Source organism: Chiloscyllium plagiosum, unplaced genomic scaffold (assembly GCF_037043375.1).
Source record: "Chiloscyllium plagiosum isolate Xiang-an unplaced genomic scaffold, Cpla_swu_hap1 HiC_scaffold_27, whole genome shotgun sequence".
NCBI lineage: Eukaryota > Metazoa > Chordata > Chondrichthyes > Orectolobiformes > Hemiscylliidae > Chiloscyllium > Chiloscyllium plagiosum.
In genome coordinates this window covers 49,872,240-49,898,389 of record NW_028270165.1, presented here as the reverse complement: position 1 = coordinate 49,898,389, position 26,150 = coordinate 49,872,240, and the positions used below count along the sequence as shown (strand labels likewise).

General features: G+C 45.6%; 1 protein-coding gene across 1 annotated transcript in view; it reads right to left on the bottom strand.

The window, feature by feature from the left end:
* Positions 1 to 204: 204 nt before the first annotated feature.
* Positions 205 to 26,150, bottom strand: part of LOC148143985 (uncharacterized) — a 143,320-nt gene continuing 117,374 nt past the window's right edge. The window contains exon 3 of the mRNA XM_087975718.1: positions 205 to 1,556. Coding sequence (XP_087831844.1) covers positions 549 to 1,556 — 1,008 coding nt within the window. The 3' untranslated portion in view covers positions 205 to 548. The remainder of the gene's footprint in view (positions 1,557 to 26,150) is intronic.

Sequence of the window (26,150 nt, the reverse complement as noted above, 5' to 3'; positions counted from 1 at the left end):
CTGCCAGGAAACTTTACAACGCCGATAAAATGACACACTCTGCACTCCTGAAAATTTGACAAGTTCTCATGATACTGGCTGCTCATTCACGACTCCATCTGATACGCGACATTGGAAGGTTAGTGCAGGAGGCTGAAAGAAATGACAGCTTTAAAACAAAAACTCTTGGAGCTCAAAACTTTCAATGAGAGTCTGAGCCCGGCAGCAAGTCCAAGTAACCTTTATTGCGACCCAACTTTGTTACAGCTTCAGATCCGCTCATCAAAATGGCAGAGAAAAAAGTAGCTGCTTTTTAAACAGCTCAAAGTCAAAGCGCACACACTCCCCCCAACCCCCCATCACTTTCTTTACTATTGGTCAGCACCAAGATGTCCCTTTGTAATTGGATCCTTGGTACAGCCTTAACCTGGAGGAAGTATTGACTCACTCAGCAATTTCAACCCATACCCTGTATAGCGCCATCTGCTGCAGTGGGATTCAAACCCGGGACCCCCTGGAACTGGGTTAATAGTCCAGTCGATAATGGCACTCAGCCGTCATTCCTTCAATCACCCTATGTGAACTCGCTGGTGCCTCTGGAGGAGGGAGGAGCGCGTGAAGTCCTTTCCGCACTCGGGGCAGCTGAAGGGCCTCTCCCCTGTGTGGACCCGCCGGTGGGTCAGCAGGTTGAAGGAATTGCTGAAGGCCTTCCCACACTTGGGGCAGCTGAAGGGCCTCTCCCCCGTGTGCACCCGCCGGTGCCTCAGCAGGTTGGGGGAACTGCTGAAGGCCTTCCCGCACTCAGGGCAGCTGAAAGGCTTCTCTCCATTGTGGACTCGACGGTGCCTCAGCAGGTTGGGGGAATGGCGGAAGGCCTTCCCACACTCGGGGCAGCTGAAGGGCCTCTCCCCCGTGTGGATCCGCTGGTGAATCAGCAGAGAAGAGGAATTGTTGAAGGCCTTCCCACACTCGGGGCAGCTGAAGGGCCTCTCCCCAGTGTGGACCCGCCGATGGGTCAGCAGGGAAGAGAAATCGCTGAAGGCCTTCCCACACTCAGGGCAGCTGAAGGGCCTCTCCCCCGTGTGCACCCGCCGGTGCCTCAGCAGGTTGGGGGAACTGCTGAAGGCCTTCCCACACTCTGGGCAGCTGAAGGGCCTCTCCCCGGTGTGGGTCCGCCGGTGGGTCAGCAGGTTGGAGGCCTGGGCAAATCTCTTCCCACACTCAGGGCAGGAGAACGGCCTCTCCCCTGTGTGGGCCCGCAGGTGCCTCAGCAGGTGGGAGGCCCGGGTAAATCTCTTCCCGCACTTGGGGCAGTTGAAGGGCCTCTCCCCCGTGTGGGACCGCTGGTGCCTCAGCAGGTCGGAGCATTTGCTGAAGGCCTTCCCACACTCTGGACAGGAGAATGGCCTCTCCCCTGTGTGGATGCGCCGATGAGTCTCCAGGGCAGACGGGAAATGGAAGCTTTTTCCGCCATCACCACACTTCCACCATTTCTCTACGGGGTGGGATTCCTCAGGTTTCTCCATGGCCGAAGCTTCAGCTGCACACACACACACACTTCCAGCCCCTCCCTGTCGTCAATTCCCCTTTCCAGGCTGTAGATGCTGCTACACGCCCCACACTCAATGCGCTGCAACAGTAGGGTCTCTCATCCAGTCCCATTGATGCTGAAAACGTACTCAAACAGGAACCAAAATGCTTTGCTCCTTCTCACAGAATCATAGTTGAAAATTGTTTCCGGTCCCGAAGGATTGAGTGACTGTCAGACATTGTCATCAAAGTGAGGACTGCAGACGCTGGAGAGTCAGTGTCGAAATGTGTGGTACTGGAAAAGCGCAGCAGGTCAGGCAGCATCCGAGGAGCAGGAGAGTCAATGTTTCGGGCATAAGAACTTCATGCGTTGATTTTGAAGCTTCTATCTTCAAATCCACTGTTTAAAAGAGATTACAAAAGTCATCACTGTCAGTGCAGGGTAAAAATTCAAAACAAGCAATTCTACTTTCTGCGGAATATTCTGGTCTTTTGTTACTCCACAAAGTTGAAAGCACCATCCCACTCTGTTCTCACTCTGATATAACTAATTCCCCTGAAGGTGCTGATTCAGGATCTTACAGGGGCAGAAAAGCAAAAACATCAAGACTGATGTCAAGATAAATCCACCTGAAAGTGAATATCTTTCACAACACTGGGATACTGCTGAGAGTGAGCAGGTCTGCTTTTGGGAAGCAAACAAAAAAGTGCAAATTCACCCTGAACCTATGACCCTCCAGTTCGGGACTCCCCCATCCCAAGGGAAAGACCTTGTCCATTTATCCTATCCATGCTCATGATTTTATAAAAGTCTATAATGTCACCTCTCAGGCTGTGGCGCAATGGGGAAAACAGCCCCTCCCCACACGGGTAATTAAGACACATACCTGAGTTTGCAGCGTCTGCTCCCTCCCTGGATTCACTCCAGTTGCCACAAGTGAATAGATTTCCCCCCTCCCCTCTCTGTCCCTCCCAGGATGAAGAGTTGCCCAAAGAGAAGGAGCTTCACTCAAACTGACAGGGCCACTGCTGCATTGTGATGCCATCAATGGGAGGGGGAGGGAAAAGGGATGAAACAAAAGGGGAGGGGCGAGGTGCACAGTTTTCAGGAATCCCTTCCCTTCAAATAACCCCCACAGCGTGGAAGCAGGCCACTTGGCCGAACGAGTCCAAACCAACCCTCGAAGGGTAACCCACCCACACCCATTCCCCTCGACCAGTTGCTCTACTCCCTGACTATCACACCTAATCTGCACGTCCCTGGGTACAATGGATAACTTAGCATAGCCAATCCCCCCTAACTTGGACAAAGTTAAAAATCACAACACCATATTATAGCCCAACAGGTTTATTCAGAAGCTCTAGCTTTTGGAACGCTGTTCCTTCATCAGGTGATTGTGGAGAATAAGATCATACGACACAGAATTTATAGAAAAACATGACAGTGTCCTGCCACTGAAATGATACATTTAACAAACCTGGATTGTTAAGTCTTTCATCTTTTCAAGTGGGTTGCAGGTATCATTAATATGCACACCCCAGTCTTCCTGGAAGGCACCTTCTCCATATAATTTTAATAACAAAGTGACATTTCTACTCAGCTCTGCAAATATAATTCTGCAAATATACACTCACTCCTGTGGACTTGTGTGTGTGCACACATGAGAGAGAAAATGTCTATTTCCATCCTGTTTATCTCTACCTATTTGAGAACAGATGCCTTACTTCTGTTGGTGTAAATATTGTTGTAAATCATAGCTGGGTTCTCATAGATAGATGTAAGAGAGAGAGAATTCCTCAAGTAGGACAGAATCAGAATCCTGGGAGACCCCCATTTCTGGTTTACTTCCGAATGAACAAACATTAAACACGAGCACCTATTTGTTTCAAATTTGGTTTCATTTTTCGTGTGATTCCCTGCTATGATGATACTATGTGTCTGGATGGTTGACAGGCTGGGAAATTGTGGATTGGGGCTTGATTGGCTGAATGCTGTATTGTTCCGGAAAGTGAAAAAAAGAAGCGGCGGGGGGGGGGAAATCTTCAGCAAAAATCCAGCAAAACGGAGAACAGACCGACATCTTACGCTGTGGGAACTGGGAGATCAGCACAGGACCAAGAAATCAGGACCTGAAATCCGAGCTGACACCCTGTGATCAGTGCTTTCATTAGCAGCACCAACCCTCTACCTTTACCTCGCTTCCCATTTGACCAAACCCTCGATATTCAGGATCCAATCCTTGCCATCCTGAAGCCATGTCTCTGTAAGGAGTCTCGGATCATAATTATTCTCTTCAATGTGTGCAGTCAACTCATTCACTTTTGTTACAATGCAGCACACATTCAAATACCGTTTCTGGTTTCAATTTTTGTGATCTTTAGAATCCAGTTTTGATTGCTGGTATATTTACTCTCCTTGTCCCCATCATTCTCTAAAGTTCATTTCCCACATCACTAGACTGCTCACTGGCCTTGATTTGGATTGTTCATGCTAAATTGCCCATAATGTCGAGGTTAGGTGGGTTAGCCATGGGAAATGCAGGGTTGTAGTTTCATATCCAGCCTGCTCTGCCATTCATTAAGATCATGGCTGATCTATCCATTGTCTCAGATCCTCCCCTCCCTGCATTGTCCCAACTACCCTTAATTCCCCTATCATTGCAAAAACCCATCCAACTGCGTCTTGAACATACTTAACGAAGCTGCCTCTACTGCTTCCTTGGGCAGAGAATTCCATAGATTCACTACACTCCAGGAAAAGCAGTTCCTCCTCATCTGTGTCCTGAATCTCCTCCTAATCTTGAGACCTGGTTTCATTCACCAGCAGAAATGACTCAATAGGTAGGGCTTCATCCCCACAGTGCAATGAATTCCCACTTTCCACCAAAATCCCGGATGTACTCACTCACTCAGTTGCTGTCTCACAAATGCAGGATTTCATTGTAACTTATTCTGCTCCCATTAAGGGCAAAGCATCTTTGAAAGCTGCTCTGAAACTCCAGCCTTCACAATCACACTTCTGCTTTCACCAAAGAAAATTAGAGTCATACAGCATGGAAATAGACCCTTTGGTCCAAATTGCCCAGCCAAACAAATATCCTAAATTAATCTAGTCCAATTTGCCTGCAGGTGGCCCATATCCCTCTAAACCCTTCCTATTCATGTACCCATCCAGATGCCTTTAAAAATTCTCAAACATATGCCTTCTAGTTTTGAACTCTCCTACCTTGGGGAAAAGACCTTGGATATTCACCCTATCCATGCCTCTTATGAACGTCTATAAGGTCACCCCTCAGCCTCCAATGCTCTCGGGAAAATATCCCCGGCCGAATGAGCCTCTCCCTGTAGCTCGAACCCTCCAACTCTGACAGCACCCTTGTAAATCTTTTCCGACACCTTTCAAAGTTTCACAACATCTTTCCCGTAAAAGGGTGACCAGAAATGAATGCAGTCTTCCAAACGTGGACTAACAAATGTCCTACACAGCCATAACATGACCTCCCAACTCCTATACTCAATGCACTGACCAATAAAGGAAATGCCTCCTTCACTATCCTGTCTACTGGTAACTCCACTTTCAAGGAACTATGAACCTGCATTCCAAGGTCTCTTTGTTCTGCAACACTCCCCTTAACGGTGTCAGTCCTGCCTGGATTGCTTGACCAAAATGCAAACCACATATTTCTCTGAATTAAACTCCATCTACCACACTTTGGCCAATCAGCCCACCTGATCAGTTCTAATTTATAGTGAACTCTCTTTCCTTGCTTATTCTTTAGAAGTTGAAAATCTCTATCCCACACACTCTCCCTCCATTCTCAGTTTGCTGAACCTAATCCCTGCTGTAACTCATCCTGAAGGATGCAGTTGATGCTGGTTAATAGGCCCACAAGCAGGGGGGTTCTAACTGAAACAAAGAATACTGAACGGCCTGGAAAGAGTGGAAGTTAGGAAGATGTTTCCATTGGTTGGAGGGATTAGAACCAGTGGGCACAGCCTTAGAGTAAAGGGAAGACCTTTCAGAATGGAGGTAAGGAGAAACTTCTTCAGCCAGAGAGTGGTGAATCTATGGAATTCACTGCCACAGAACGCTGTGGAGGCCAGGTCACTGAGGATAATTAGAATGTAGAACAGTACAGCACAGCACAGAACAGGCCCTTCAACCCACAATGTTGTGCCGACCATTGATCCTCATGTGAGGTAAACCTAATATACAAACCCTCAAATTTCTGTGACCATATGCATGTCCAGCAGTCTCTTAAATATCCCCAATGACCTCGCTTCCACAACTGCTGCTGGCAATGCATTCCAAGCTCTCAACTCTCTGCGTAAAGAACCCACCTCGGACATCCCCTCTATACTTTCCACCAAACAGCTTAAAACTATGACGCCTCGTGTTAACAATTTCTGCCCTGGGAAAATGTTTATGGCTATCAACTCTATCTATGCCTCTCATTATCCTGTACACCTCAATTAGGTCCCCTCCCTTCCTTCCCTTTTCCAATGAAAAAGGTCCGAGCTCAGTCAATCTCTCTTCGTAAGATAAGCCCTCCATTCCAGGCAGCATCCTGGTAAACCTCCTCTGAACCCTCTCCAAAGCATCCACATCTTTCCTATAATAGGGCGACCAGACCTGGACACAGTATTCCAAGTGCTGTCTAACCAAAGTTTTATAGAGCTGCAACAAGATCTCACGGCTCTTAAACTCAATCCCCCTGTTAATGGGAGCCAAAACACCATATGCTTTCTTAACAACCCTGTCCACCTGGGTGGCAATTTTAAGGGATCTACGTACCTGCACACCAAGATCCCACTGTTCCTCCACACTGCCAAGAATCCTGTCTTTAATCCTGTACTCAACTTTCAAGTTCGACCTTCCAAAATGCATCACTTCGCATTTATCCAGGTTGAACCCCATCTCCCACCTCTCAGCCCATCTCTGCATCCTGTCAATGTCACGCTGCAGCCTACAACAGTCCTCTATACTGTCAACGACACCTCCAACCGTTGTGTCGTCTGCAAACTTGCGAACCCATCCTTCAATCTCCTCATCCAAGTCATTAATAAAAATTACAACGAGTAGAGGCCCAAGAACAGAGCCCTGTGGAACACCACTCACCACTGACTTCCAGGTAGAATATTTTCCTTCCGCTACCACTCGCTGTCTTCGTCGACCAGCCAATTCTGTATCCAGACAGCTAAATTTCCCTGTATCCCATTCCTCCTGACCTGCTGAACGAGCCTACCATGGGGAACCTTATCAAGTGCCTTACTGAAGTCCATATACACCACATCCACCGCTCGACCCTCATCAACTTGTCAAGTAACATCCTCAAAAGAACTCAATAAGATTTGTGAGGCATGACCTGCCCCTCACAAAGTCGTGCTGACTGCCTTTAATCAAGCCATGCTCTTCCAGATGGTCATAAATCCTATCCCTCAGAATCCTTTCTAACACCTTGCAGACAACAGACGGGAGACTGACTGGTCTGTAATTGCCAGGGATTTTCCTATTTCCTTTCTTGAAGAGAGGAATTACATTTGCCTCCCCCAGTCCTCAGGTATGACTCCGGTGGAGAGCGAGGATGCAAAGATCTTCGCAAGCGGTGAAGCAATCACATTTCTCGCTTCCCAAAGCGGCAGAGGACAAATCTGGTCTGGCCCTGGCGACTTGTCAATCTTAATGTTTGTCAAAATTTTCAATACATCGGCTTCCTCAATCTCTATCTGTTCCAGCATGCTTAACTGCTCCTCAATGGTTTCATTCACTACAAGGTCCTTTCCTTTAGTAAAGACAGAAGCAAAAAACTCATTTAGGGCTTCCCCTACCTCCTCAGACTCTATACACAAGTTCCCTATGCTATCCCTGATCGACTCTACTCTTTCTTTGATCATTCTGAGATAGAGACGTTCTTGAGCATCAAGGGGATCGAGGATTATGGGGACAAAGTGGGAGAACAGGTTTGAGAAACTTATCAGCCATAATTGAATGGCGGAGCAGACCCGATGGGCTAAATGGCCTTAATTTCTGCTCCTGTGTCTTACGGTCTCTTGCTATCCTGGACAGAGGGGGCGAGAATTGGAAGCAGGAGTAGGCCATCTGGCTGGTCAAGCCTGCACCAGCATTCAAAAAGATCATATATGCTGTTATGTGCTGTATAGCTCTACAACTGTTCCGTACTGGTCTTAAAATCATTTTCATGCCAACCCCCATAAACATCCACTTCATTGTTGTTCAAAAATCAGATGAACTCAGCCTTGAATATATTCAATGACCCCCTAACCGCAGGAAGGCATCCCCACTTCTGAGCTCAATTCCAAATATACCACTTGTCTTGCTAATTGCTGGCTGCACCTGTCTGACAACTGGCAGTGACTGGTGTAGAAGGATGCTGAGACCCCTTCCTACATCCACCATCATTCGAGATGAAACGTCAACTCTCCTGCTCCTCGGATGCTGCCTAACCTGGTGCTTTTCCAGTGCCAGAGAGAGTGAGAGAGCCCGAGAGAGAGCGAGATACAGGGCTCCCTATTGGTCTATCAAAATAAAGTTGCGCGCCTTTTCTACGGAATGATTTGGAGATGCTGGTGTTGGACTGGGATGTACAATGTTAAAAATCACAACACCAGGTTACAGCCCAACAGGTTTAATTGGAAGCACTAGCTAGTGCTATAACCTGATTCTGGATTAGTGGTGCTGGAAGAGCACAACAGTTCAGGCAGCATCCAAGGAGCTTCGAAATCAATGTTTCAGGCAAAAGCCCTTCATCAGGAATAAAGGCAGTGAGCCTGAAGCGTGGAGAGATAAGCTAGGGAAGGGTGGGGGAGTTGAAATGCTGGCCTACGGGGCAGTGATCCACACGGGCCCCCGATCCACACCCACTCCCCTATCCCCATTGCTCTACATTTAACCCTGAGTCATGCACCTTACCTGCACACCATGAGGAATTTAGCAAAGCCAATCCACCCTAACCTGCACATCCCTGGGCACTATAGGGAATTTAGCATAGCCAATCCACCTTAACTTGGATAAAGGTTAAAATTACAACTCCAGGTTGTAGTCCAACAGGTTTCTCTGGAAGCAGTAACCTTTGGAGTGATATGAGACATAAGCATGGAAACAGACCCTTCGGTCCAACCTGTCCATGCCGAACAGATATCCCAACCCAATCCCACCTGCCAGCACCCGGCCCATATCCCTCCAAACCCTTCCTATTCATATACTCGTCCAAATGCCTCTTAAGTGTTGCAATTGTACCAGCCTCCGCCACTTCCTCTGGTAGCTCATTCCATACACGTACCACCCTCTGCATGAAAAAGTTGCCCCTTAAGTCTCTTTTATATCTTTCCCCTCTCACCCTAAACCTATGCCCTCTAGTTCTGGACTCCCCGATCCCAGGGAAAAGACTTTGTCTATTGTTGGAAGCAGTAACTTTTGGAGTGATTTGGGTCAATCCCCGCTTCGGACAACTGTCTGTGTGGCATTTGCACATTCTCCCAGTGTCTGAGCGGGTTTCCTCCCACAGTCCAAAGATGTGTAGGTTAGGTGAATGTGCCATGCTTAATTGCCCCATAGTGTTAGGTGCATTCGTCAGGGGTGAATATAGGGGAATGGGTCTGGGTGGGTTGCTCTTTGCAGCGTCGGTGTGGACTTTTTGGGCTGAAGGGCCCGTTTCCGCACCGGAGGGAATAATTATTTATATAAAATGCCCCCGATCCATTAGAGTGCCCAACATTAGTTTTAATTGGGTAGTAGAAATCTGAAGTATAATTGCTCGCTTCAGGACATCCAGACGTGAATGAATTTGACACAGGACACATTGGGCAACCATTAAAGAATCCGTTGTATTTCACCGGGTTGTGGACTCATGCAGAGACACGAACAACTTACTTTGATAACAGTGTTTGATTTGCAAATGGAACGGCTGACAGATATTGACAGTTTGCACACTTGGTTAAGCAGCTACATGACATAGCCAGAATTTAGGAGGCTCAAATCCCTAATTTGGACTGTTCTGGAAAGTGTGTGCTTCGTTAGCCTTGGAAGGAAGGAAGGAATAAACAAAAGCTGACAAACAGATATGAGGAAAGTTGGAAAATGTTACAGAGAGATACACACAGGCAGAAGTTTGCAGGAAAGTTAACACTTCATAATCTGGTTTCAATGCACATTAGCCTGGGTATGGTACTGATATCACAGGGGCCTCAAAAAGGGTACTCCCTCAATACTCAAACCAAAATGTGGGTGACCCCTGCTGGACTGATTTGTGTTCATTCTTTGTTGCTGCCTATTTCAGTTGCTAATGTACATTATTGTTAACACTCAAATCTGGTGGCACCCAGATTTTGGGAAAGCAGCTAGGAAAAGATCTGAAGCGTGTTTAATTTGTAAACAAACAAGATGCATACTCGAAGAGGGATGCCCTGTGTTTGTTAACCACTTCCTTGCCTGGTCGGCCTTTTTTACTGGTTTACAACTTGCGTATATAGTATCACCTCGCGTACTTCGTCATGAATATTGTCTAATAAGAGTAGATGTATTTAGTAGATGAATCAAAACCATCTCAATGACTGAAACAGCTGACACTGGATTGTTGGACAAGTGGGAAATATTTGCATCAGTTAACCAAAACCCTTCAAAGTTTACAGTCATGGGTACGGCAAGCTGAAGAATTAGGACCGGGGCATTTTGCAGCCTGCTTCCTTGGGCAGAGAATTCCACAGATACACTACTCTCTGGGAAAACCAGCAGCCCTCACTTCCTCCTCCTCAACTCTGTCCTAAACCTACTCCCCCAAAGCTTGAGGCCTAGTCTCATCCACCAGCAGAAATGTCTGGATAGGGTAGGGCTTCATCTGCAAATTGCAACAAATTCCCACTTTCTCCCAAATTCCCAGATGTACTCACTTAATTGCTTGCTGTCTCACAAATGAAAGATTTCATTGTACCTTCTTCCGGTCCCAGTAAGGGCAAAACATCTTTGAAAGCTGCTCTGAAAGCCCTGTCTTTGCAACCACACTTCTGCTTTCACCGAAAACAGTTAGTCATACACCACAGAAACAGATCCTTCCGCCAACACGTCTATGCCAACCATATATCCAAAATCAATCTATTCCATTTGCCAGCATGTAGCCCATAGTCCTCAAAACCTTTCCTATTCATGTACCCATCCAGATGTTGTAATTGTACCAGCCTCCACCACTTCCTGTCAGCTCGTTCCATACATGCAGTACCCTCTGAGAAAAAGTGGCCCCTCAGGTCCCTTTTAAATCTTTGCCCTCTCAGCTCAAACCACTGCCTTCTAATTTTGGACTCCCCTACCCAGAGGAAAAGACCTTGGCTATTCAACCTATCCATGCCCCTTATAAACTTCTATAATGTCACCCCTCAGTGTCCGACACTACAGGGAAAACAGCCTTAGCCTATTCAGCCTCTCCCTCTCACTCAAACCTTCCAACTCTGACACCAGCCTTATAAACCTTTTCCAAACCCTTTCAAGTTTCACAACATCCTTCCATAGGATGGAGACCAGAATTACACACAATATTCCAAAAGTGGCCTAACCATTGTCCAGTGCAGCCGCAACATGACCTCCCAACTCCTTCACTCAATGCTCTGACCAATAGAGAAAAGCATACCAAACATCATCTTCACTATCCTGTCTACCTGCGACTCCACTTACAAGGAACTATGAACATGCACTCCAAGGTCTCTTTCTTCTGCAACACTCCCCCTGTGTAAGTCCTGCCTGCATTGCTGGACCAAAATGCAACACATCACATTTCTCCAAGTTCAACTCCATCTGCCCCTCCTTAGCCTATCACCCCATCCAATCAATTCTAATTTATAGTGAACTCTCTTTCCTCTCTTATTCCTTAGAAGCTGAAGATCTCCATCCCACACTCTCTCCATTTTCAATTTGCTGAACCTAATCCCTGCTGTACCTCATCCTGAAGGGTCTGGTTCATGCTGATTAGCAGGGCCATACTCAGGGGAGATCTAATTGAAACATACAGAATACTGAATGGCCTGGACAGAGTGGATGTTGGGAAGATGTTTCCATTGACCCGAGGGCACAGCTTTAGAGTAAAGGGAAGACATTCTAGAATGGAGATAAGGAGAAACCTCTTCAGTCAGAGTGGTGAATCTATGGAATACATTGGCATAGAAGACTGCAGAGGCCAGGTCACTGAGGATATTTAGACTTAGATAGCTCGGTTCTTGAGTATTGAGGGGGTCGAGGGTGACAGGGAGAAAGCAGCAGAATGGCGCTCAGAAACTGATCAGTCATGATTGAATGGTATGAGCAGACCTAATGGGCTGAATAGCCTACTTTCTGCTCCGATGTCTTATAGCCTCTTGCTGTCCAGGACACTGAAAATTGGGAGCAGGAGTCGGCCATTTGGTCTTTTAAGTCTGCACCAGCATTGAACAGATCACAAATGGATATGGATCTCCCTACATCGAGATGCAGAGGCTGGGACTTTTTTCACTGGAGCATCGGAGGTTAAGAGGTGTTCTTAGAGAGGTTTAAAAAATCATGAGGGGTATAGGTGAGGTGAATGGCAGGTGTCATTTCAAGATTAGGGAGCAAACTTTTAAAGCGAGAGTAGAACGAGTCTAAAGACATGAGGAGCACATGTTTTTTTTTAAACAAAAGAGTGGTTTGTGTGTGGAATGAATGTCTAGAGGAAGTGGTGGGTGCAGGTACAGTTACAATGCTTAAAATATATTTTGATAAGTACGTGAATAGGAAAGGTTCGGAGGGATTATGGGCCAAACACAGGCAGATGGGATTAGTTTGTGAATATAGTCAGCATGGATTAGTTGACCTGAAGGATGTGTTTCTACGCTGTATGACTGTCACTGTTCTGTACTAGCCTTAAAACTATTTTCTTGCCTTCCCCAAGAACCATCCACTTCTCTGTTCAAAAATGATATGAACTCAGGGGGTCATGGAATATATTCAAGGCTAACTGCAGGAAGGCATTCCTACTTCTTAACTCAATTCCTCTTGCTCATATACCACTTGCCTTGCTGATCGCTTGCTGCACCTGTCTGACAACTGGCATTGACTGGTGTAGGAGGACGCTGAGGCTCCTTTGTCAATCCACACATCATTCCTGATGAAGGGCTCTTACCAGAAACGTCAACTTTCCTACTCCTCGGATGCTGTCTGACCTACTGTGCTTTTCCAGCGCCACACATTTTGACTCTGATCTCCAGCATCTGCAGTCCTCACTTTCTCCACTTCCCAATATATCACCATTTAAACAATACACCTCATTTCTGCTTTTTTTTTCCCCACAGCAAAATTTACAACCCAGGAACCCTGTGGTACTGCATTTGCCATGTGTTTTAGGCACAGACCTGGACCAGCTTTTCCAGAGTCTGTCCTCTTTCTGGATTCACTCCCTTTCTTTTCAGTTGCTGCAAGTCAACAATTGGATCCCAGCATGAAAATAAAAGAAATAGAAAAGGGAGTGAGAGAAGAGACTGCTGTTGGACAGAGGAAGGAAATTACAGTCTTGGATGAATCTCAATCTTCATTCAGAGAGAGAGAGAGAGAGAGAGAGAGAGAGAAGCAGCAGCAGCTTCAGAAGCTCATGGGTCAAGATTAGAAAAGCACACGTCAGGCAGCATCAGAGGAGCAGGAAAATCGACGTCTCCGATTCAGACAATAGGGCTGTTCTGAATGGTAGGAGGACCAGGCTCCTCATTGGGCCGGCAAATGTAAGTCATGCAGCATTTTTACAGACAGATAGAAGCATGTGCAGTTTTTTTGCAGACACCGGCGAACATGCGCAGCGCTTGCTGACACCGAGGAGCACGTGCAGTAGGCTCTGTAGATATGCTGGTGTAACTGACAGATTCAACTGGCCAAATGTCAATAGGAGGAAAAAAGATAGAGCCACAATTTTGTTTCACCTTCCCAGCCCCGGCTCTAGATAACCGCGCATGTTCCTTGCTTTTCTCCTTACCCTCACCCCTCATGATTTTTCAAATCTCAATAAGGTCATTCCTCAACCTCCTCCATTCCAGTGAAAAAGTCCCAGCCTCTCCCTATAACTCAAACCCTCCAGTCCTGGCAAAGTCCAAGTAAATCCCTCTCTAATAGTATTCTTCCTATTACAGGATGACCAGAACTGTACTCCGTACTCTAAACAAAATGGCCTCACCAACATCCTGTACAACCTCAACATAGAACAAAAAAAATTTACAACCCAGGAACAGGCCCTTCAAGCCTAAGCCAATCCAAATCCCCTGTCTAAACCTATCGCGTAATTCCTGAATCTGTATCCCTCTGCTCTCCCCCTACTCATGCATCTGTACAGATGCTGAAAATGTGTTGCTGGAACAGCGCAGCAGTTCAGGCAGCATCCAGGGAACAGGAGAATCGACGTTTCGGGCACAAGCCCTTCTTCAGGCCCGAAACGTCGATTCTCCTGTTCCCTGGATGCTGCCTGACCTGCTGCGCTGTTCCAGCATGAACCAAGGACAAACACTAATATACAATTAAATCTTAAATAAATAGCCAAAACCTGTCAAACAAAAAGAGAAGAAAAAGACAAAACTCAACTACTAATCTAACCTATAACTAACCAGAGTGTATGATCAAATATCTTACATTATTCAAAAGAAAAAAGGATAACATAGTAATGAAGTAGTGAAGTACATGCTCGGAATGAATTAACATCAAGTTGTAATAAAGCCCGAGCCAGAACTGTTACCTCAACTAGATGAAAACCCTTGAAAGAATGGCCGAAATATCTGTATCTATGAAATTCAAAAAGGGCTGCCATATTTTATAGAATAATTCAGTTTTTTGGTGCACCATATTTGTAAGGAAGTCAAGGGGAATACATTTCATGATTAATCTGTGCCAATTCAGATGTCCTAGAGGGCCCTCAGCCACCCAGTTTACTAAGATATTTCTCCTTGCAGAGAAGGAGAGAATGGAAAATAATTTCCTCCCGTGCACATCCAGAGAAGGTAAGCTCGAGAAGCCCAGAAGAGGAGATACTGGATCTACTGTAATTTCCGTTCCCAAGATGTCTGTCAGGGCGTTTACTACTTTGCTCCAGTATTTGAGGATCTTATGGCATGTCCATAAGCGGTGTGTAGGAATGCCCACCTCTGTTTTACATTTGGGACACATTGCAGATGCTCCTGCCCTAAATTTTGCCAATCTTTCCGGTGCCATATGGGCCCTATGAAGTATCTTTAACTGAATGGTCTGGGTTCTGTTACAAATGGAGATTTTATTTGGCATTTTCCCAGATGTAATTCCACATTTCTGTAGAAATTTCCAGCCCCAAATCCTGATCCTATGTTCTAAGCAGACGGTCCATATCTTCCGACGCTTCATCACGTAATAAATGATAAAGAGTGCTGACTGAGGGTACACCCACTGGCCACAACACTCTACGTTCTCTATCTGATTTATAGAGAACATCTAAGAACGCAGTCATCTTCTGTATGTAGTCTCGAATGTAGAATTATCGAAAGAGGTCTCCATTAGGTAATCCAAATTCCTGATGCATTTGTTCAAAAGTCATCAGGACCCCCTTCTCAAACAGATCCCCTAAACAGGAAATACCCTTGGATCTCCAGGATTTGAATGTGGCATCTGTAAGCCCCGGCTGAAAACCCCATGCCCCCACTATAGGAGTATAGGGGGATGTTTTATGTGAATTACCCTCGTTTTGCCGCATTATATTCCAAGCTTTAATTGTGTTTAGTACTATAGGGTTTCTATAGTGGTCCGTAATGATTTTCATTTTATCGAAAAATAAGAGGTTAATCAGAGGGCACTGTACTTGAGAAGTCTCGATGTCCATCCAGATCGATTGCGGGCCTGACGTGACCCAATCGGCTATGTAGCTTAACTGATACTTCCTAAAGTCTGGAAAATCCAGTCCTCCCCTTGCCAGTGGAACTTGTAGCTTCCTTAGCTTAATGAGGAGCCGTCTATGGTTCCAGATGAAAGAACCCAGCCAACCATACAATCTGCACAGTGCCAGCCTCGGCAGCATCACCGGAAGCATTCTCATAGAGTATAAGAGACGGGGCAAGACATTCATTTTAATTAGGGCTATTCTACCTAGTCAGGAAATTGGAAGGTCTCCCCAGCGTGAAGGTCCTGTCTTACCCTTTCCAATAGATGCACAAAATTGGCCTTGTATAGCTGGCCAAATACTGGGGTGATAAAAATGCCTAAGTATAGGAAACCCTCCAGAGACCACCGAAAGGGGAAGTGGGACATACTAGTGAGGCCACCCATCTGCATGGCCTCCGATGTAGCCTGAAAATGCACTACAAATGCATTAATAGCTTGGATTAAGCGAGGCACGGACATCAGAGGATTACTAAGAAAAAGGAGATCATCATCTACTTATAGGGTAATTTTATGTTTACCTGTACCAACCCTCGGGGCTGTTATATTAGAGTCAGCCCATATAGCTTCCGCCATTTGCTCAATTATTCGCGTGAATAGCAACGGTGAGAGAGGACATCCCTGACGGCAGCCCCTACCCACACTGAAGCTATCCAAACCTAATTCATTGGTGATCACAACTGCTTTGGGATCATTATACAGTGTTGAGACCCATTTGGCAAATACGTTTCCAACGCCAAACCTTTCCAATGTATAGAACAGGTATGACCATTCAACCCTGTCAAATGCCTTCTCCGCATCCAATGAGACTACTATTTCTGGTATTTTTTCCTGATGACAGACTTGATTCACATTCAAGACCCTTCTAATATTATCAGATGATCTACGGCCCCTAATAAACCCAGTCTGCTCCTCTTTTATGATATATGGCAGTATCCCCTCTAGCCTCAATGCTAATGTTTTACAGAGAATGTTAAAATCTACAGTTAGCAAGGATATTGGTCTGTATGATGCACAATCTTCTGGATCCTTTCCTTGTTTGAGAATTCAGTGAAGGTGGGAAGCAGCCCTGACTTATATGAGTGGTTGTACATGTCCATAAGTGGGCCAGCTAATACTCCTGTGAACTCTTTGTAAAATTAAACCTGAAAGCCCTCTTGGCCAGGTGCCTCACTGCTCTGAAGTTGCCTGATTACGTCAAGTATTTCCTGCGTTGTTGGTGGAGCATTCAGGAATGATACCTGTACTGGGATTAAGTCCGGAAAGGCCAGGCTTTTAAAAAAGGACTGCATCCTCCTGGCTCTATCTTCACAATCCTGCGATCAGAATAGAACTTTCTGAAGATTGTGTTGATCCTTTTAGGATCGTGAGTCAGAGTACCAGCACTTTCCCTGATAGCTTGAGGGGCCCCGTTTTATCCTTGCGAGAAATGCGAAGCATCTACGAAGTTTATCGCCAAATTCATATAATCATTGTTTTGCAAATAATATTTCCCCCTTTGCCGTTAGGTGAAGGCGGTATTCAGAGCAGTCCAAAGGGTCATAATCCTTTAGTAATTTGGCAATAGAAGGTCTGTCAGCGTATGCTGTTTCAGCTGCTTTTGAGCGAACCTCAAGTAGACTCTGTTGTTTTCCCTTTAATTTTTTCTGGGTCACCGAGTATGAAATGATCACAACTCTCGCATAAGCTTCAATAGTCTCCCACATCATTGACGGGTTACTAGCCGTACCTGAATTAATTTCCAGGAAAGCTTTAAATTCTTGAGCAAAATATTTTGTAAATTTACTATCCTTCATTAAGAAGGAATCCATACGCCAATGTCAGGGGGATGCCTCATTGTTCCTAGACTTGATTTCCATGTACACAGCAGCGTGTTCAGAAATTATTATATCTATTTTACAGGATGATAAGGAATTTTAAAAAGTCGAGGGGGCAAAAAACATGTCAATTCTAGTGTGACATTTATGTGGATTAGAGTAAAAAGAGAAATCTCTGCCTTGTGGGTGGAGGCACCTCCACACATGTATTAATCCTAATTCTTGATTCAAATCCGACAATTGTCTAGATCTGGGGGATACACCCGCAGTACTCTTGGGTATCCTGTCTATTTCCGGCTCCATAATGCAATTAGAGTCTCTCCCTATAATTGTATGACGAGCACCGAGAGCCATCAGTTTGGAGAAGGCTTCCGTTATAAATTTGAAAGGATGTACCGGGGGACAATACTGGTTTAAAATCCCATATTCCTCTCCATTTATAAGGGCTTTAATTAGTATATATTGTCCAGATTCATCTTTTATCTGACTTAGGATTTTGAAAGGGAGATTCTTCCAAATAAGAATGACTACCCCCCTACTTTGAGCTGGAGGAAGAAAAGAAGGCCTGATCAAAGCCACCCTGTTGTAATTTCAAATATCCTTTATCCAATAAATGCGTCTCCTGCAGAAGAGCTATATCAATCCATTCTTTCGAGGTTTGATAATATTTTCTTCGTAGGTTTGATAATATTTTCTTCCTTCTGATTGGAGAATTACTCCCCTTGATATTCCAGGTGCACCATTTAATCGAATGACTAACCATAACCATCCAGGCAAGTCCGAGACCCCCTGGGAGGAGAAACACCATCCAAAACACCTCGAGCATAGACCATAGTAAATTCACAAAAAGTGATTCTTTATTACACTCACACTATTATAATAAAAAACTATTTCTAAATAAAAAAAACAAAAAGATATTTAAACTGAGATTTTCCCCCTGGTTTCCAGGGGAATCACTTCCTTTCCAAAAACCCATCATATCCTCTCCCGACCAGTGCCCCACCCTTGACCCAGGCACCCCATAAGAGTGAATAAAATTCAAGTGTACGACCAAGCTAAAGTTAACAGTGAGTACCCTCCCTCCTCCCCACCCACCCCAACACCTAGATATATTTGGTGATGTTAATACACACTTATAACAGCACACAAACCAATAGCCACTCTCAGACAACAACTCACCAAAACGAAGGACCCGATACCCAGCATGAGCAAAACTAACATAGTGTACAAAATCCCATGCAAGGACTGCACAAAACACTATATAGGACAAACAGGAAGACAACTAACGATCCGCATCCACGAACATCAACTAGCCACGAAATGACATGACCAGCTATCCCTAGTAGCCACACACGCAGACGACAAGCAACATGAATTTGACTGGGACAACACTACCATTATAGGGCAAGCGAAACAAAGAACAGCCAGGGAATTCCTAGAAGTTTGGCACTCATCCACAAACTCCATCAACAAACACATAGACCTGGACCCAATATACCGGCCACTACAGCGGACAGCTGAAACTGACAACCGGAAGCGGCAGGGACAGGCCACTATAAATGTCGGAGGAAACACCACAGAAGCGCTTCACAGGAAGCTCCCAAGCACTGAGGATGTCACCTAGACAGGGGACGAAATGTTTGCAACAAAAACTTCCAGCTCGGCGAACAGAACCACAGCAGAGCACTACAGACTCAGACTTGCTGGGTTGCCGCCATCTTGGATTTCCCCCGCCCAGATGCACCTTCAATAAATCTACCGTCCCTGCCTCTACTTCTGCTGGCAATGCATTCCAGACATCTATCACCCTCTGAGTAAAGTACTTTCTGTGTGCATCTCCAACATGATGTCCCAACTCCTGTACTCAGTATGTGAACAATGAAGGCAAGCGTGCAAAACACCTTCGTCACCCCCGTCTACCAGTGATGGAACTTTCAAGAACAATGAACCCGAACACCCCCAGGTCTCTGTTCTACAACACGACCCTGGCCCAAATATAACCTGTACAAGTCTTGCCCTCTAATTTAGCAAAATGCAACCCCGCACATATCCATACCTCTCTCATACACACGCTCTCTCTCAGACACACACATACACCACTCTCTCAACACACACACCCTCGCGCAGGCTCATTCTCCATCACAATCACACTTTATCAAGCATGCACACATGCAAATACACACTCACCGACGCACACAGTCTTATACACAAACACACTACACACACTTTCCTGATGAAGGGCTTTTCCCCGAAACGTTGATTTTCCTGCTCCGCGGATGCTGCCTGACTTGCTGCAATACCACATTCTTGATCCTAAACTTGTTACCCTCTAGTTCTGGGCTCCCCCATCCAAAGGAAAATACCATGTCTATTTACCTTATCCATGTCCCTCATGACGATATAAAAGCGTATAAGGTCACTCATCAGACTCTGGCACGCTACGGAAAACAGTCCCAGCCTGTCCTTATGTCTCTCCTCACCCGGGTAACCAAGACGCATACCTGAGGTCACAAAGTCTGCTCCCTCCCTGGATTCACTCCAGTTGCTACAAGTGAGCCTGCTCCACAATCATTAAGATCATGGCTGATCTATCCATCGTCTCATCTCCTCCTCCCTGCACTGTCACGAGGAACCCCTTCATTCCCCTATCAGGCAAAAACCCACCTAACTGTGTCTTGAAAAAACTTAATGAAGCTGCCTCTATTGCTTCCTTGGCCAGAGAGTATTCCATAGATTTTGATGAAGGCCTTTTGCCCAAAACATCTATTTTCCTGCTCCTCGGATGCTGCATGACTAGCTGTGCTTTTCCAGCACCACTCTAATCTAGACTATTCCATAGATTCACGACTCTCTGGGAAAAGCAGTTCCTCCTCAACTCTGTCTGAAAGCTACTCCCTCTAACCTTGAGGCCCAGTCTCACCTACCAGCAGAAATTACTGGACAGGGTAGGGCTTCATCCCCAATTGCAATGACATTGGAAAGATGTTTCCATTGGTAGGAGACTAGGACCACAGGGCACAGCTTTAAGAATAAAGGGAAGACCTCTAGGAACAGAGATAAGCGATGTCGCTTTTTCTGCTGACAGTGAGGAGCATGGATAATGTGTTGGTGACACCAGCGAGCAGGTGCGCTGTTGTTCACACCACAGAACAGACACAATGTGCTCTGTGGCGATGCTGGTGTTATTGACAGATTTTAAGTGTTCAAATGCCAAGAGGAGAAACAAAGGGTAGAGCCACAGTTCTTTTTCCCCATGTGGCTCAACATTTTATAGCTTTTGCATTTTGTCTGGCTGCTCACTTTTTTTTTTAAATGTCTTTTCATCAGTATAGGGATGAGGTTCACAACAAGAGGGCATAGGTTTAGGGTGAGAGGAGAAAGATATTAAAGGTACCTAAGGGGCAACTTTTCCATGCAGAGGGTGGTGCACATATGAAATGAACTGCCAGAGGAAGTAGTGGAGGCCGGTACAATTACAGCATTTAAAACACATCTGAATGGATATATGAACAGGAAGGGATTAGTAGGATATGAGCCAAGTGCTGGCAAATGGGACTAGATTAATTTAGGATATCTGGTTGGCATGGACAGGTTGGACCGAATGGGTCTGTTTCCGTACTGCACATCTATGACTCTAAATAAAAAGTATATTTTTCCAAATAACAAACTATATCCATGTTAACAAGGCTTAGTGCACCATATGCTTTACTAACCATTCTCAACAGGTCCTGCCCTCTGAATGACTGAGGAACATATACATGCTGGTGCATAGTATCCTTCACTAGTATTTACACACTACCCTCAGCAATTGCACAAGTAACAGCAAAGAGCAAACAGCACAAGGATTAAAAAACAGTGAGGGGAAACAGGACAAGGATGAAACAAACAGAGGGGTAAACAGCACAAGGATTAAACACACAGTGAGGGGTAAACAGCACAGGCGCCAGTAAAAGCAGCTGGAAAGTGAGTGTAAAATGTCACTATGACAGGACAGGCCCCACATTCCTTCCCCTCCTTTCCCCCCCCCACAACCTGCCTCACCTTTCACCTCCCGGGCCCAGTACCTTCCAGGTGGCTCCATAGTTGACACAGGGGCCGCCCCACGACCAGTAGAAATTCACCACCCAGGCGGCCGACGAGTTCCCAAGCAGGCCCTTAACCCCATCCGCCTCCAGAATGCTCACCGGCTCCTGCCTGCTGTACAGCCGGCCGGTGTGGCCGTGACACAGCAGCTGCGCCAGGAAGGCGGCGGTGCCCAGTGACGGGTGTCTGCCCCGGGCCGCGCGGCGCCATTTTCCTAACGGCCGCCCTCCCGCCGCTTCCCCGCTCGAGCGACTTCTCCTCCCAACCGCCTTCGCCCCCGCGTGACGTCTGCACGGGGGGATGGGCGGGGCCGGGGGAGCCTCACCGTCACCAAGCAACAGCCACCTCGCGCTACAACTGCTCATTCACAAAAACAAACTCTCCTGTCTCGCTCTGCAGCTGCAGGGGGGACACTACCACGTTTCCAGGAGCCCTGTCTACATTGGGAAAGCTCACGGCTCAATTTAAACAGATATTCCCACATCTAACGGAACGGCGTCATATCTAAAGGGGGAAATCTGCATTTTAAAGGGACATGGACATTTTAACGGGCTATTTCTGCAAATAAAGAGATGTAGATGGACGAGATTATATTTCAAAGGGATGTGGTCACATTCAAAGGGAAATCTTAATATGTAAAGTGACGCAGTTATATCTAAATGAATCTACATTTCGAAGAGACGTTGCCCTATTTATAAGTAGAGACAATAGGTGTGAATTCTGTCTGCGTCCCAATGTTGAGTCAGACTGACATTTTTCTTAGGAGAAAGTGAGGACTGCAGATGCTGGAGATCAGAGCTGAACACGTGTTGCTGGAAAAGCGCAGGTCAGGCAGCATCCAGGGAACAGGAGAATCGACAACCCTTCTTCGCTCGTGCCCGAAACGTCGATTCTCCTGCTCCTTGGATGCTGCTTGACCTGCTGCACTTTTCCAGCAACACATTTTCAGCAGCTGACATTTTTCTTAGAAAAGCTCTGCATTTAAATTACATTCTTGAGAAGGTAAGTTATAGATTCGGGTGTAGGTTAGGGAGAATTGGCCGTGCTAAGTTACCCATAGTAACCAGGGATGTACAGGTTAGGGTGGCTTGGCCATGGGAAATACGGAGGAAGGGGTTGGGTATGGATGGGATACTGTTCAGAGGGCCAGAGTGAAATCGATGGGCTGAATGGTCTGCTTCCACATTGTCGGACTTCGATGACCCTCCCCACAAAGGAGCATTTTATCTGCATCTATCCTGTCAAGCCCCTTTCAGAATTCTACTGGTTTCAATAGAGGTATACAGCACAGAAACAGACCATTCGGTCCAATTCGTCCATGCCGACCAGGATTCCAAACTAAACCAGTCCCACTTGCCTGCATTTGGCCCATATCCCTCTAAACCTTTCTATTCATGTACCCATCCAAATGCTGTTTCAATGTTGTCACTGTACCTGCATCTACCACATCCTCAGCAAGGTCATTCCACATGCAAATCACCCTCTTTCAAAATGCCCCTCCGGTTCCTTTTAAATCTCTCTCCTTACATTTACAAAAAAATGCCCCCCTAGTTTTGAGTTCCCCTATGCTAAGCAAGAGCTATTTGCTATTCACCTTACCTCCAATCCTCATGATTTTATCAATCGCAATGAGGTCACCCCCCCCCAACCTCCTGTGCTCCAGTGAATAAAGTCTCAGTCCTTACAATATCCTGGTAAATCTTTATAAAACCCTCTCTAATAGTATTCTTCCAATTACAGGGCCACCAGAACTGTACTCCATACTCTGAAAGTGGCCTCACCAACATCCTGTACAACCTCAACATGATGTCCCAACCCCTATACTCAATGGTGTGAACAATGAAGGGAATGTTGCGAAATGCCACCTTAACCACCCTGTTTACCAGTGACGCAATGTCCAAAGAACTATTTTCTATAACACGAGTCATGGCCCGACCGTCATCTGTACAACCCCTTGCTTTTATTAAGACACACGCACGCACGCACACACACACACACACACACACTTTTCCAAGCATGCACACACACACTTCTGCGCACTCTCACGCACAAACTCTCACTCTCTCATGCACACACACACACGCACACAACTCTATAGGGTGAAATTGTATTGGCAGAATTATATTTGCAGATACATTCAATTTTGTTCAAAAAGTACACAATCTGCAGGCAGTCAATGCATCTAATATTTTACAAATTACGACTTTGGAAACAGAACCAGTCTGATTCAAGATTGGAATACCAACAGACTCAAATCTCACACCTTTCATGCATTGTCTGAGTGGAGATCTTTTTTATATAAAACTTTAAGTCATCTCAAGAACATTGTTACATATTAATGAACCAAAGCCCGCACCCATTCTAAGAGATGAAGACTAAGTTTGTTCAATATATTCTAATCAGTTGCATGACACTGATCTTTTGATATAAAATTTCTGTGTCTTATGATGCTGTTCCATGAGGCTTATGTATTGATGAGGCAAGATGGTACAGATGAGGCGATAGAGAATTACAGATCACCTCGGAAGGATTTAAAGAGGGAGTCAAGAAGAACAAAGAGAGGACACGAGCAGTCTTTAGCAAATAGAATAAAGGAGAACCCTAAAGCTTTCTGTAGGTATGTGAGGAATAAAGGATGATTAGGGTAGGAATAGAGCCAGACATGCGAGTTGTGCAAGGTTACTTTATGAACTCTCCAATTAGCTCAGACTGGTATCTCTTTATGATAGGAGTTTATCTCGCTAGCAAGCTGGGTAGGTTTTTACCACCTGATGGATAGTTCAAAGTCTGTAGGAGCGATCAGTCAAGCGCACACAGATCTATCAATTAACCTTTCTTCCTTACAAATTATTGTCTTTCACTGTTATCTGTCTAATTAAAAATATGCAATGTTTTTGCAAACTTTTGTATGAAGGGAGCCACTTTGTATCAGTACATCAGAGTAGCCTGCTGGGGCACTGGAAGAGCTGGTACTCGATTCTCCGAGTTATTAGAACCTGGTTAGTTCAGCTTATAGGTGTCAGTGTTATGCTGCAACAGTGGTGCTATCAGTAAATAAAGGGGATGACTAAAATTAAACTAAACTGTAAGAGGGTTTTATTCCAGGCTTCCAAAGAGTACGATCTCCAGGACAAACCAAGAGAGAGGCTTTACAGGTCTGAATCCATGAGGGATTCCCTGGGCCGCCTCAAATCTCCACTTTAACATGAAAGGTAGGACAAAATGGCTTCTGCTTGGCTAACTCGGTCGGAACTGAGTCAGGCAGATACTTGTGACTCAAAACAAACAAGGATCCACAGACTGACATAAATCCGGTGAAAAAAATTGCAAATGCAGAAGTAACAATGTGAACCTAACCATTGATCACAGAAGTAACGGTTTGACCCTAACCACCAGACAGGACAAATACGATTCCAAGAACAGGTTGTCTACAAGAAATTATGATAGACTAAGTCAAAAATGCACGAGGACCTTGCGGGATCTGATTGGTTGTTACTATGTGATCTTGCTCAATGTCTGACTCTAAACAATGTACATAAGTTCTATCCAAACTCTGTATAAGTCGGCAGATTCTTTTGGTACTCTAGGAGTACTCATCAGTGGCCCAGTGGTTTGCACTGCTGCCTCACAGCACCAGGGGTCCCAGGTTCGATTCCAGCCTCCGGGGGCTGTCTGTGTGGAGTTTGCATTCTCCCCGTGTCTGTGTGGGTTTTCTCCCACAATCCAAAGATGTGCAGGTTTGGTGTATTCGACATGCTAAACTACCCATAATATTAGGTGCATTAGTTAGAGGGAGATGGGTCTGGGTGGGCTACTCTTCAGAAGAGAAAGTGAGGTCTGCAGATGCTGGAGATCAGAGCTGAAAATGTGTTGCTGGAAAAGCGCAGCAGGTCAGGCAGCATCCAGGGAACAGGAGAATCGACGTTTCGGGCATAGGCCCTTCTTCAGGAATCAACTTCAGAGGATCGGTGTGGACTGGTTGGGCCGAAGGGCCCGTTTCCACATTGTTGGGAATCTAATCGAATCTAATCTTTCTGGGCTGATCAGAGTCTACTGACCCGGCTGTATCAAAGAATAAACTATTGCTTGTGTGATTGACAAAGAGTCATTTCCAGGTGTGTTTATTGACCAATCCTAGAAATCCGAAGATCCGGACTCGCAGTCCGAACAGCCAGACAGGAAATGGTTAATGTCCCCAGGATGTGGGGAGCAAATAAGACACCAAGGTATTTACCAGGGAGAAACTGAACATACAGACGTGACAAACATTAGTGGCAAGCCAGAATCACAGATGTCCAGCACAGAAACAGTCCCTTCAGTCCAAGCTGACCAGATATCCTAAATCAATCTAGTCCCATTTGCCAGCACTTGGCCCATGTCCCTCTAAATGCTTCCCAACATATACCCATCCAGATACCTTTTAAAGGTTGTAATTGTACCAGCAGCCACCACTTCCTCTGGCAGCTCATTCTTTACACACACCACCTTCTGTATATAGGAGTTGCCCCTTAGATTTCTTTAAAATCTCACCCTCGCCATAAGCCTATGAGCAATCCCAGATCAAAGATCTTGTCTGTTTACCCTCGCCATGCCCCACGTTATTTTATACAAGGTTGTAGGGTCACCCCTGTGGGATATAGGTAAAGCAGTGTTACTTCTGCAACCATAATTGCTTCTGCAAGGTAAATGAACTAACGCCAGGGTATAATTGTTTCAGCCAAGAGTGGAGTTAACAAGAATGAAAGCTATGTGAAGGAAATATATAATTGCTTTTGTATTAGCTAAAATGTGCATCCATTGTTTGCAGGCACATTTCATGTAAGATGTTACAGACAAACAGATAA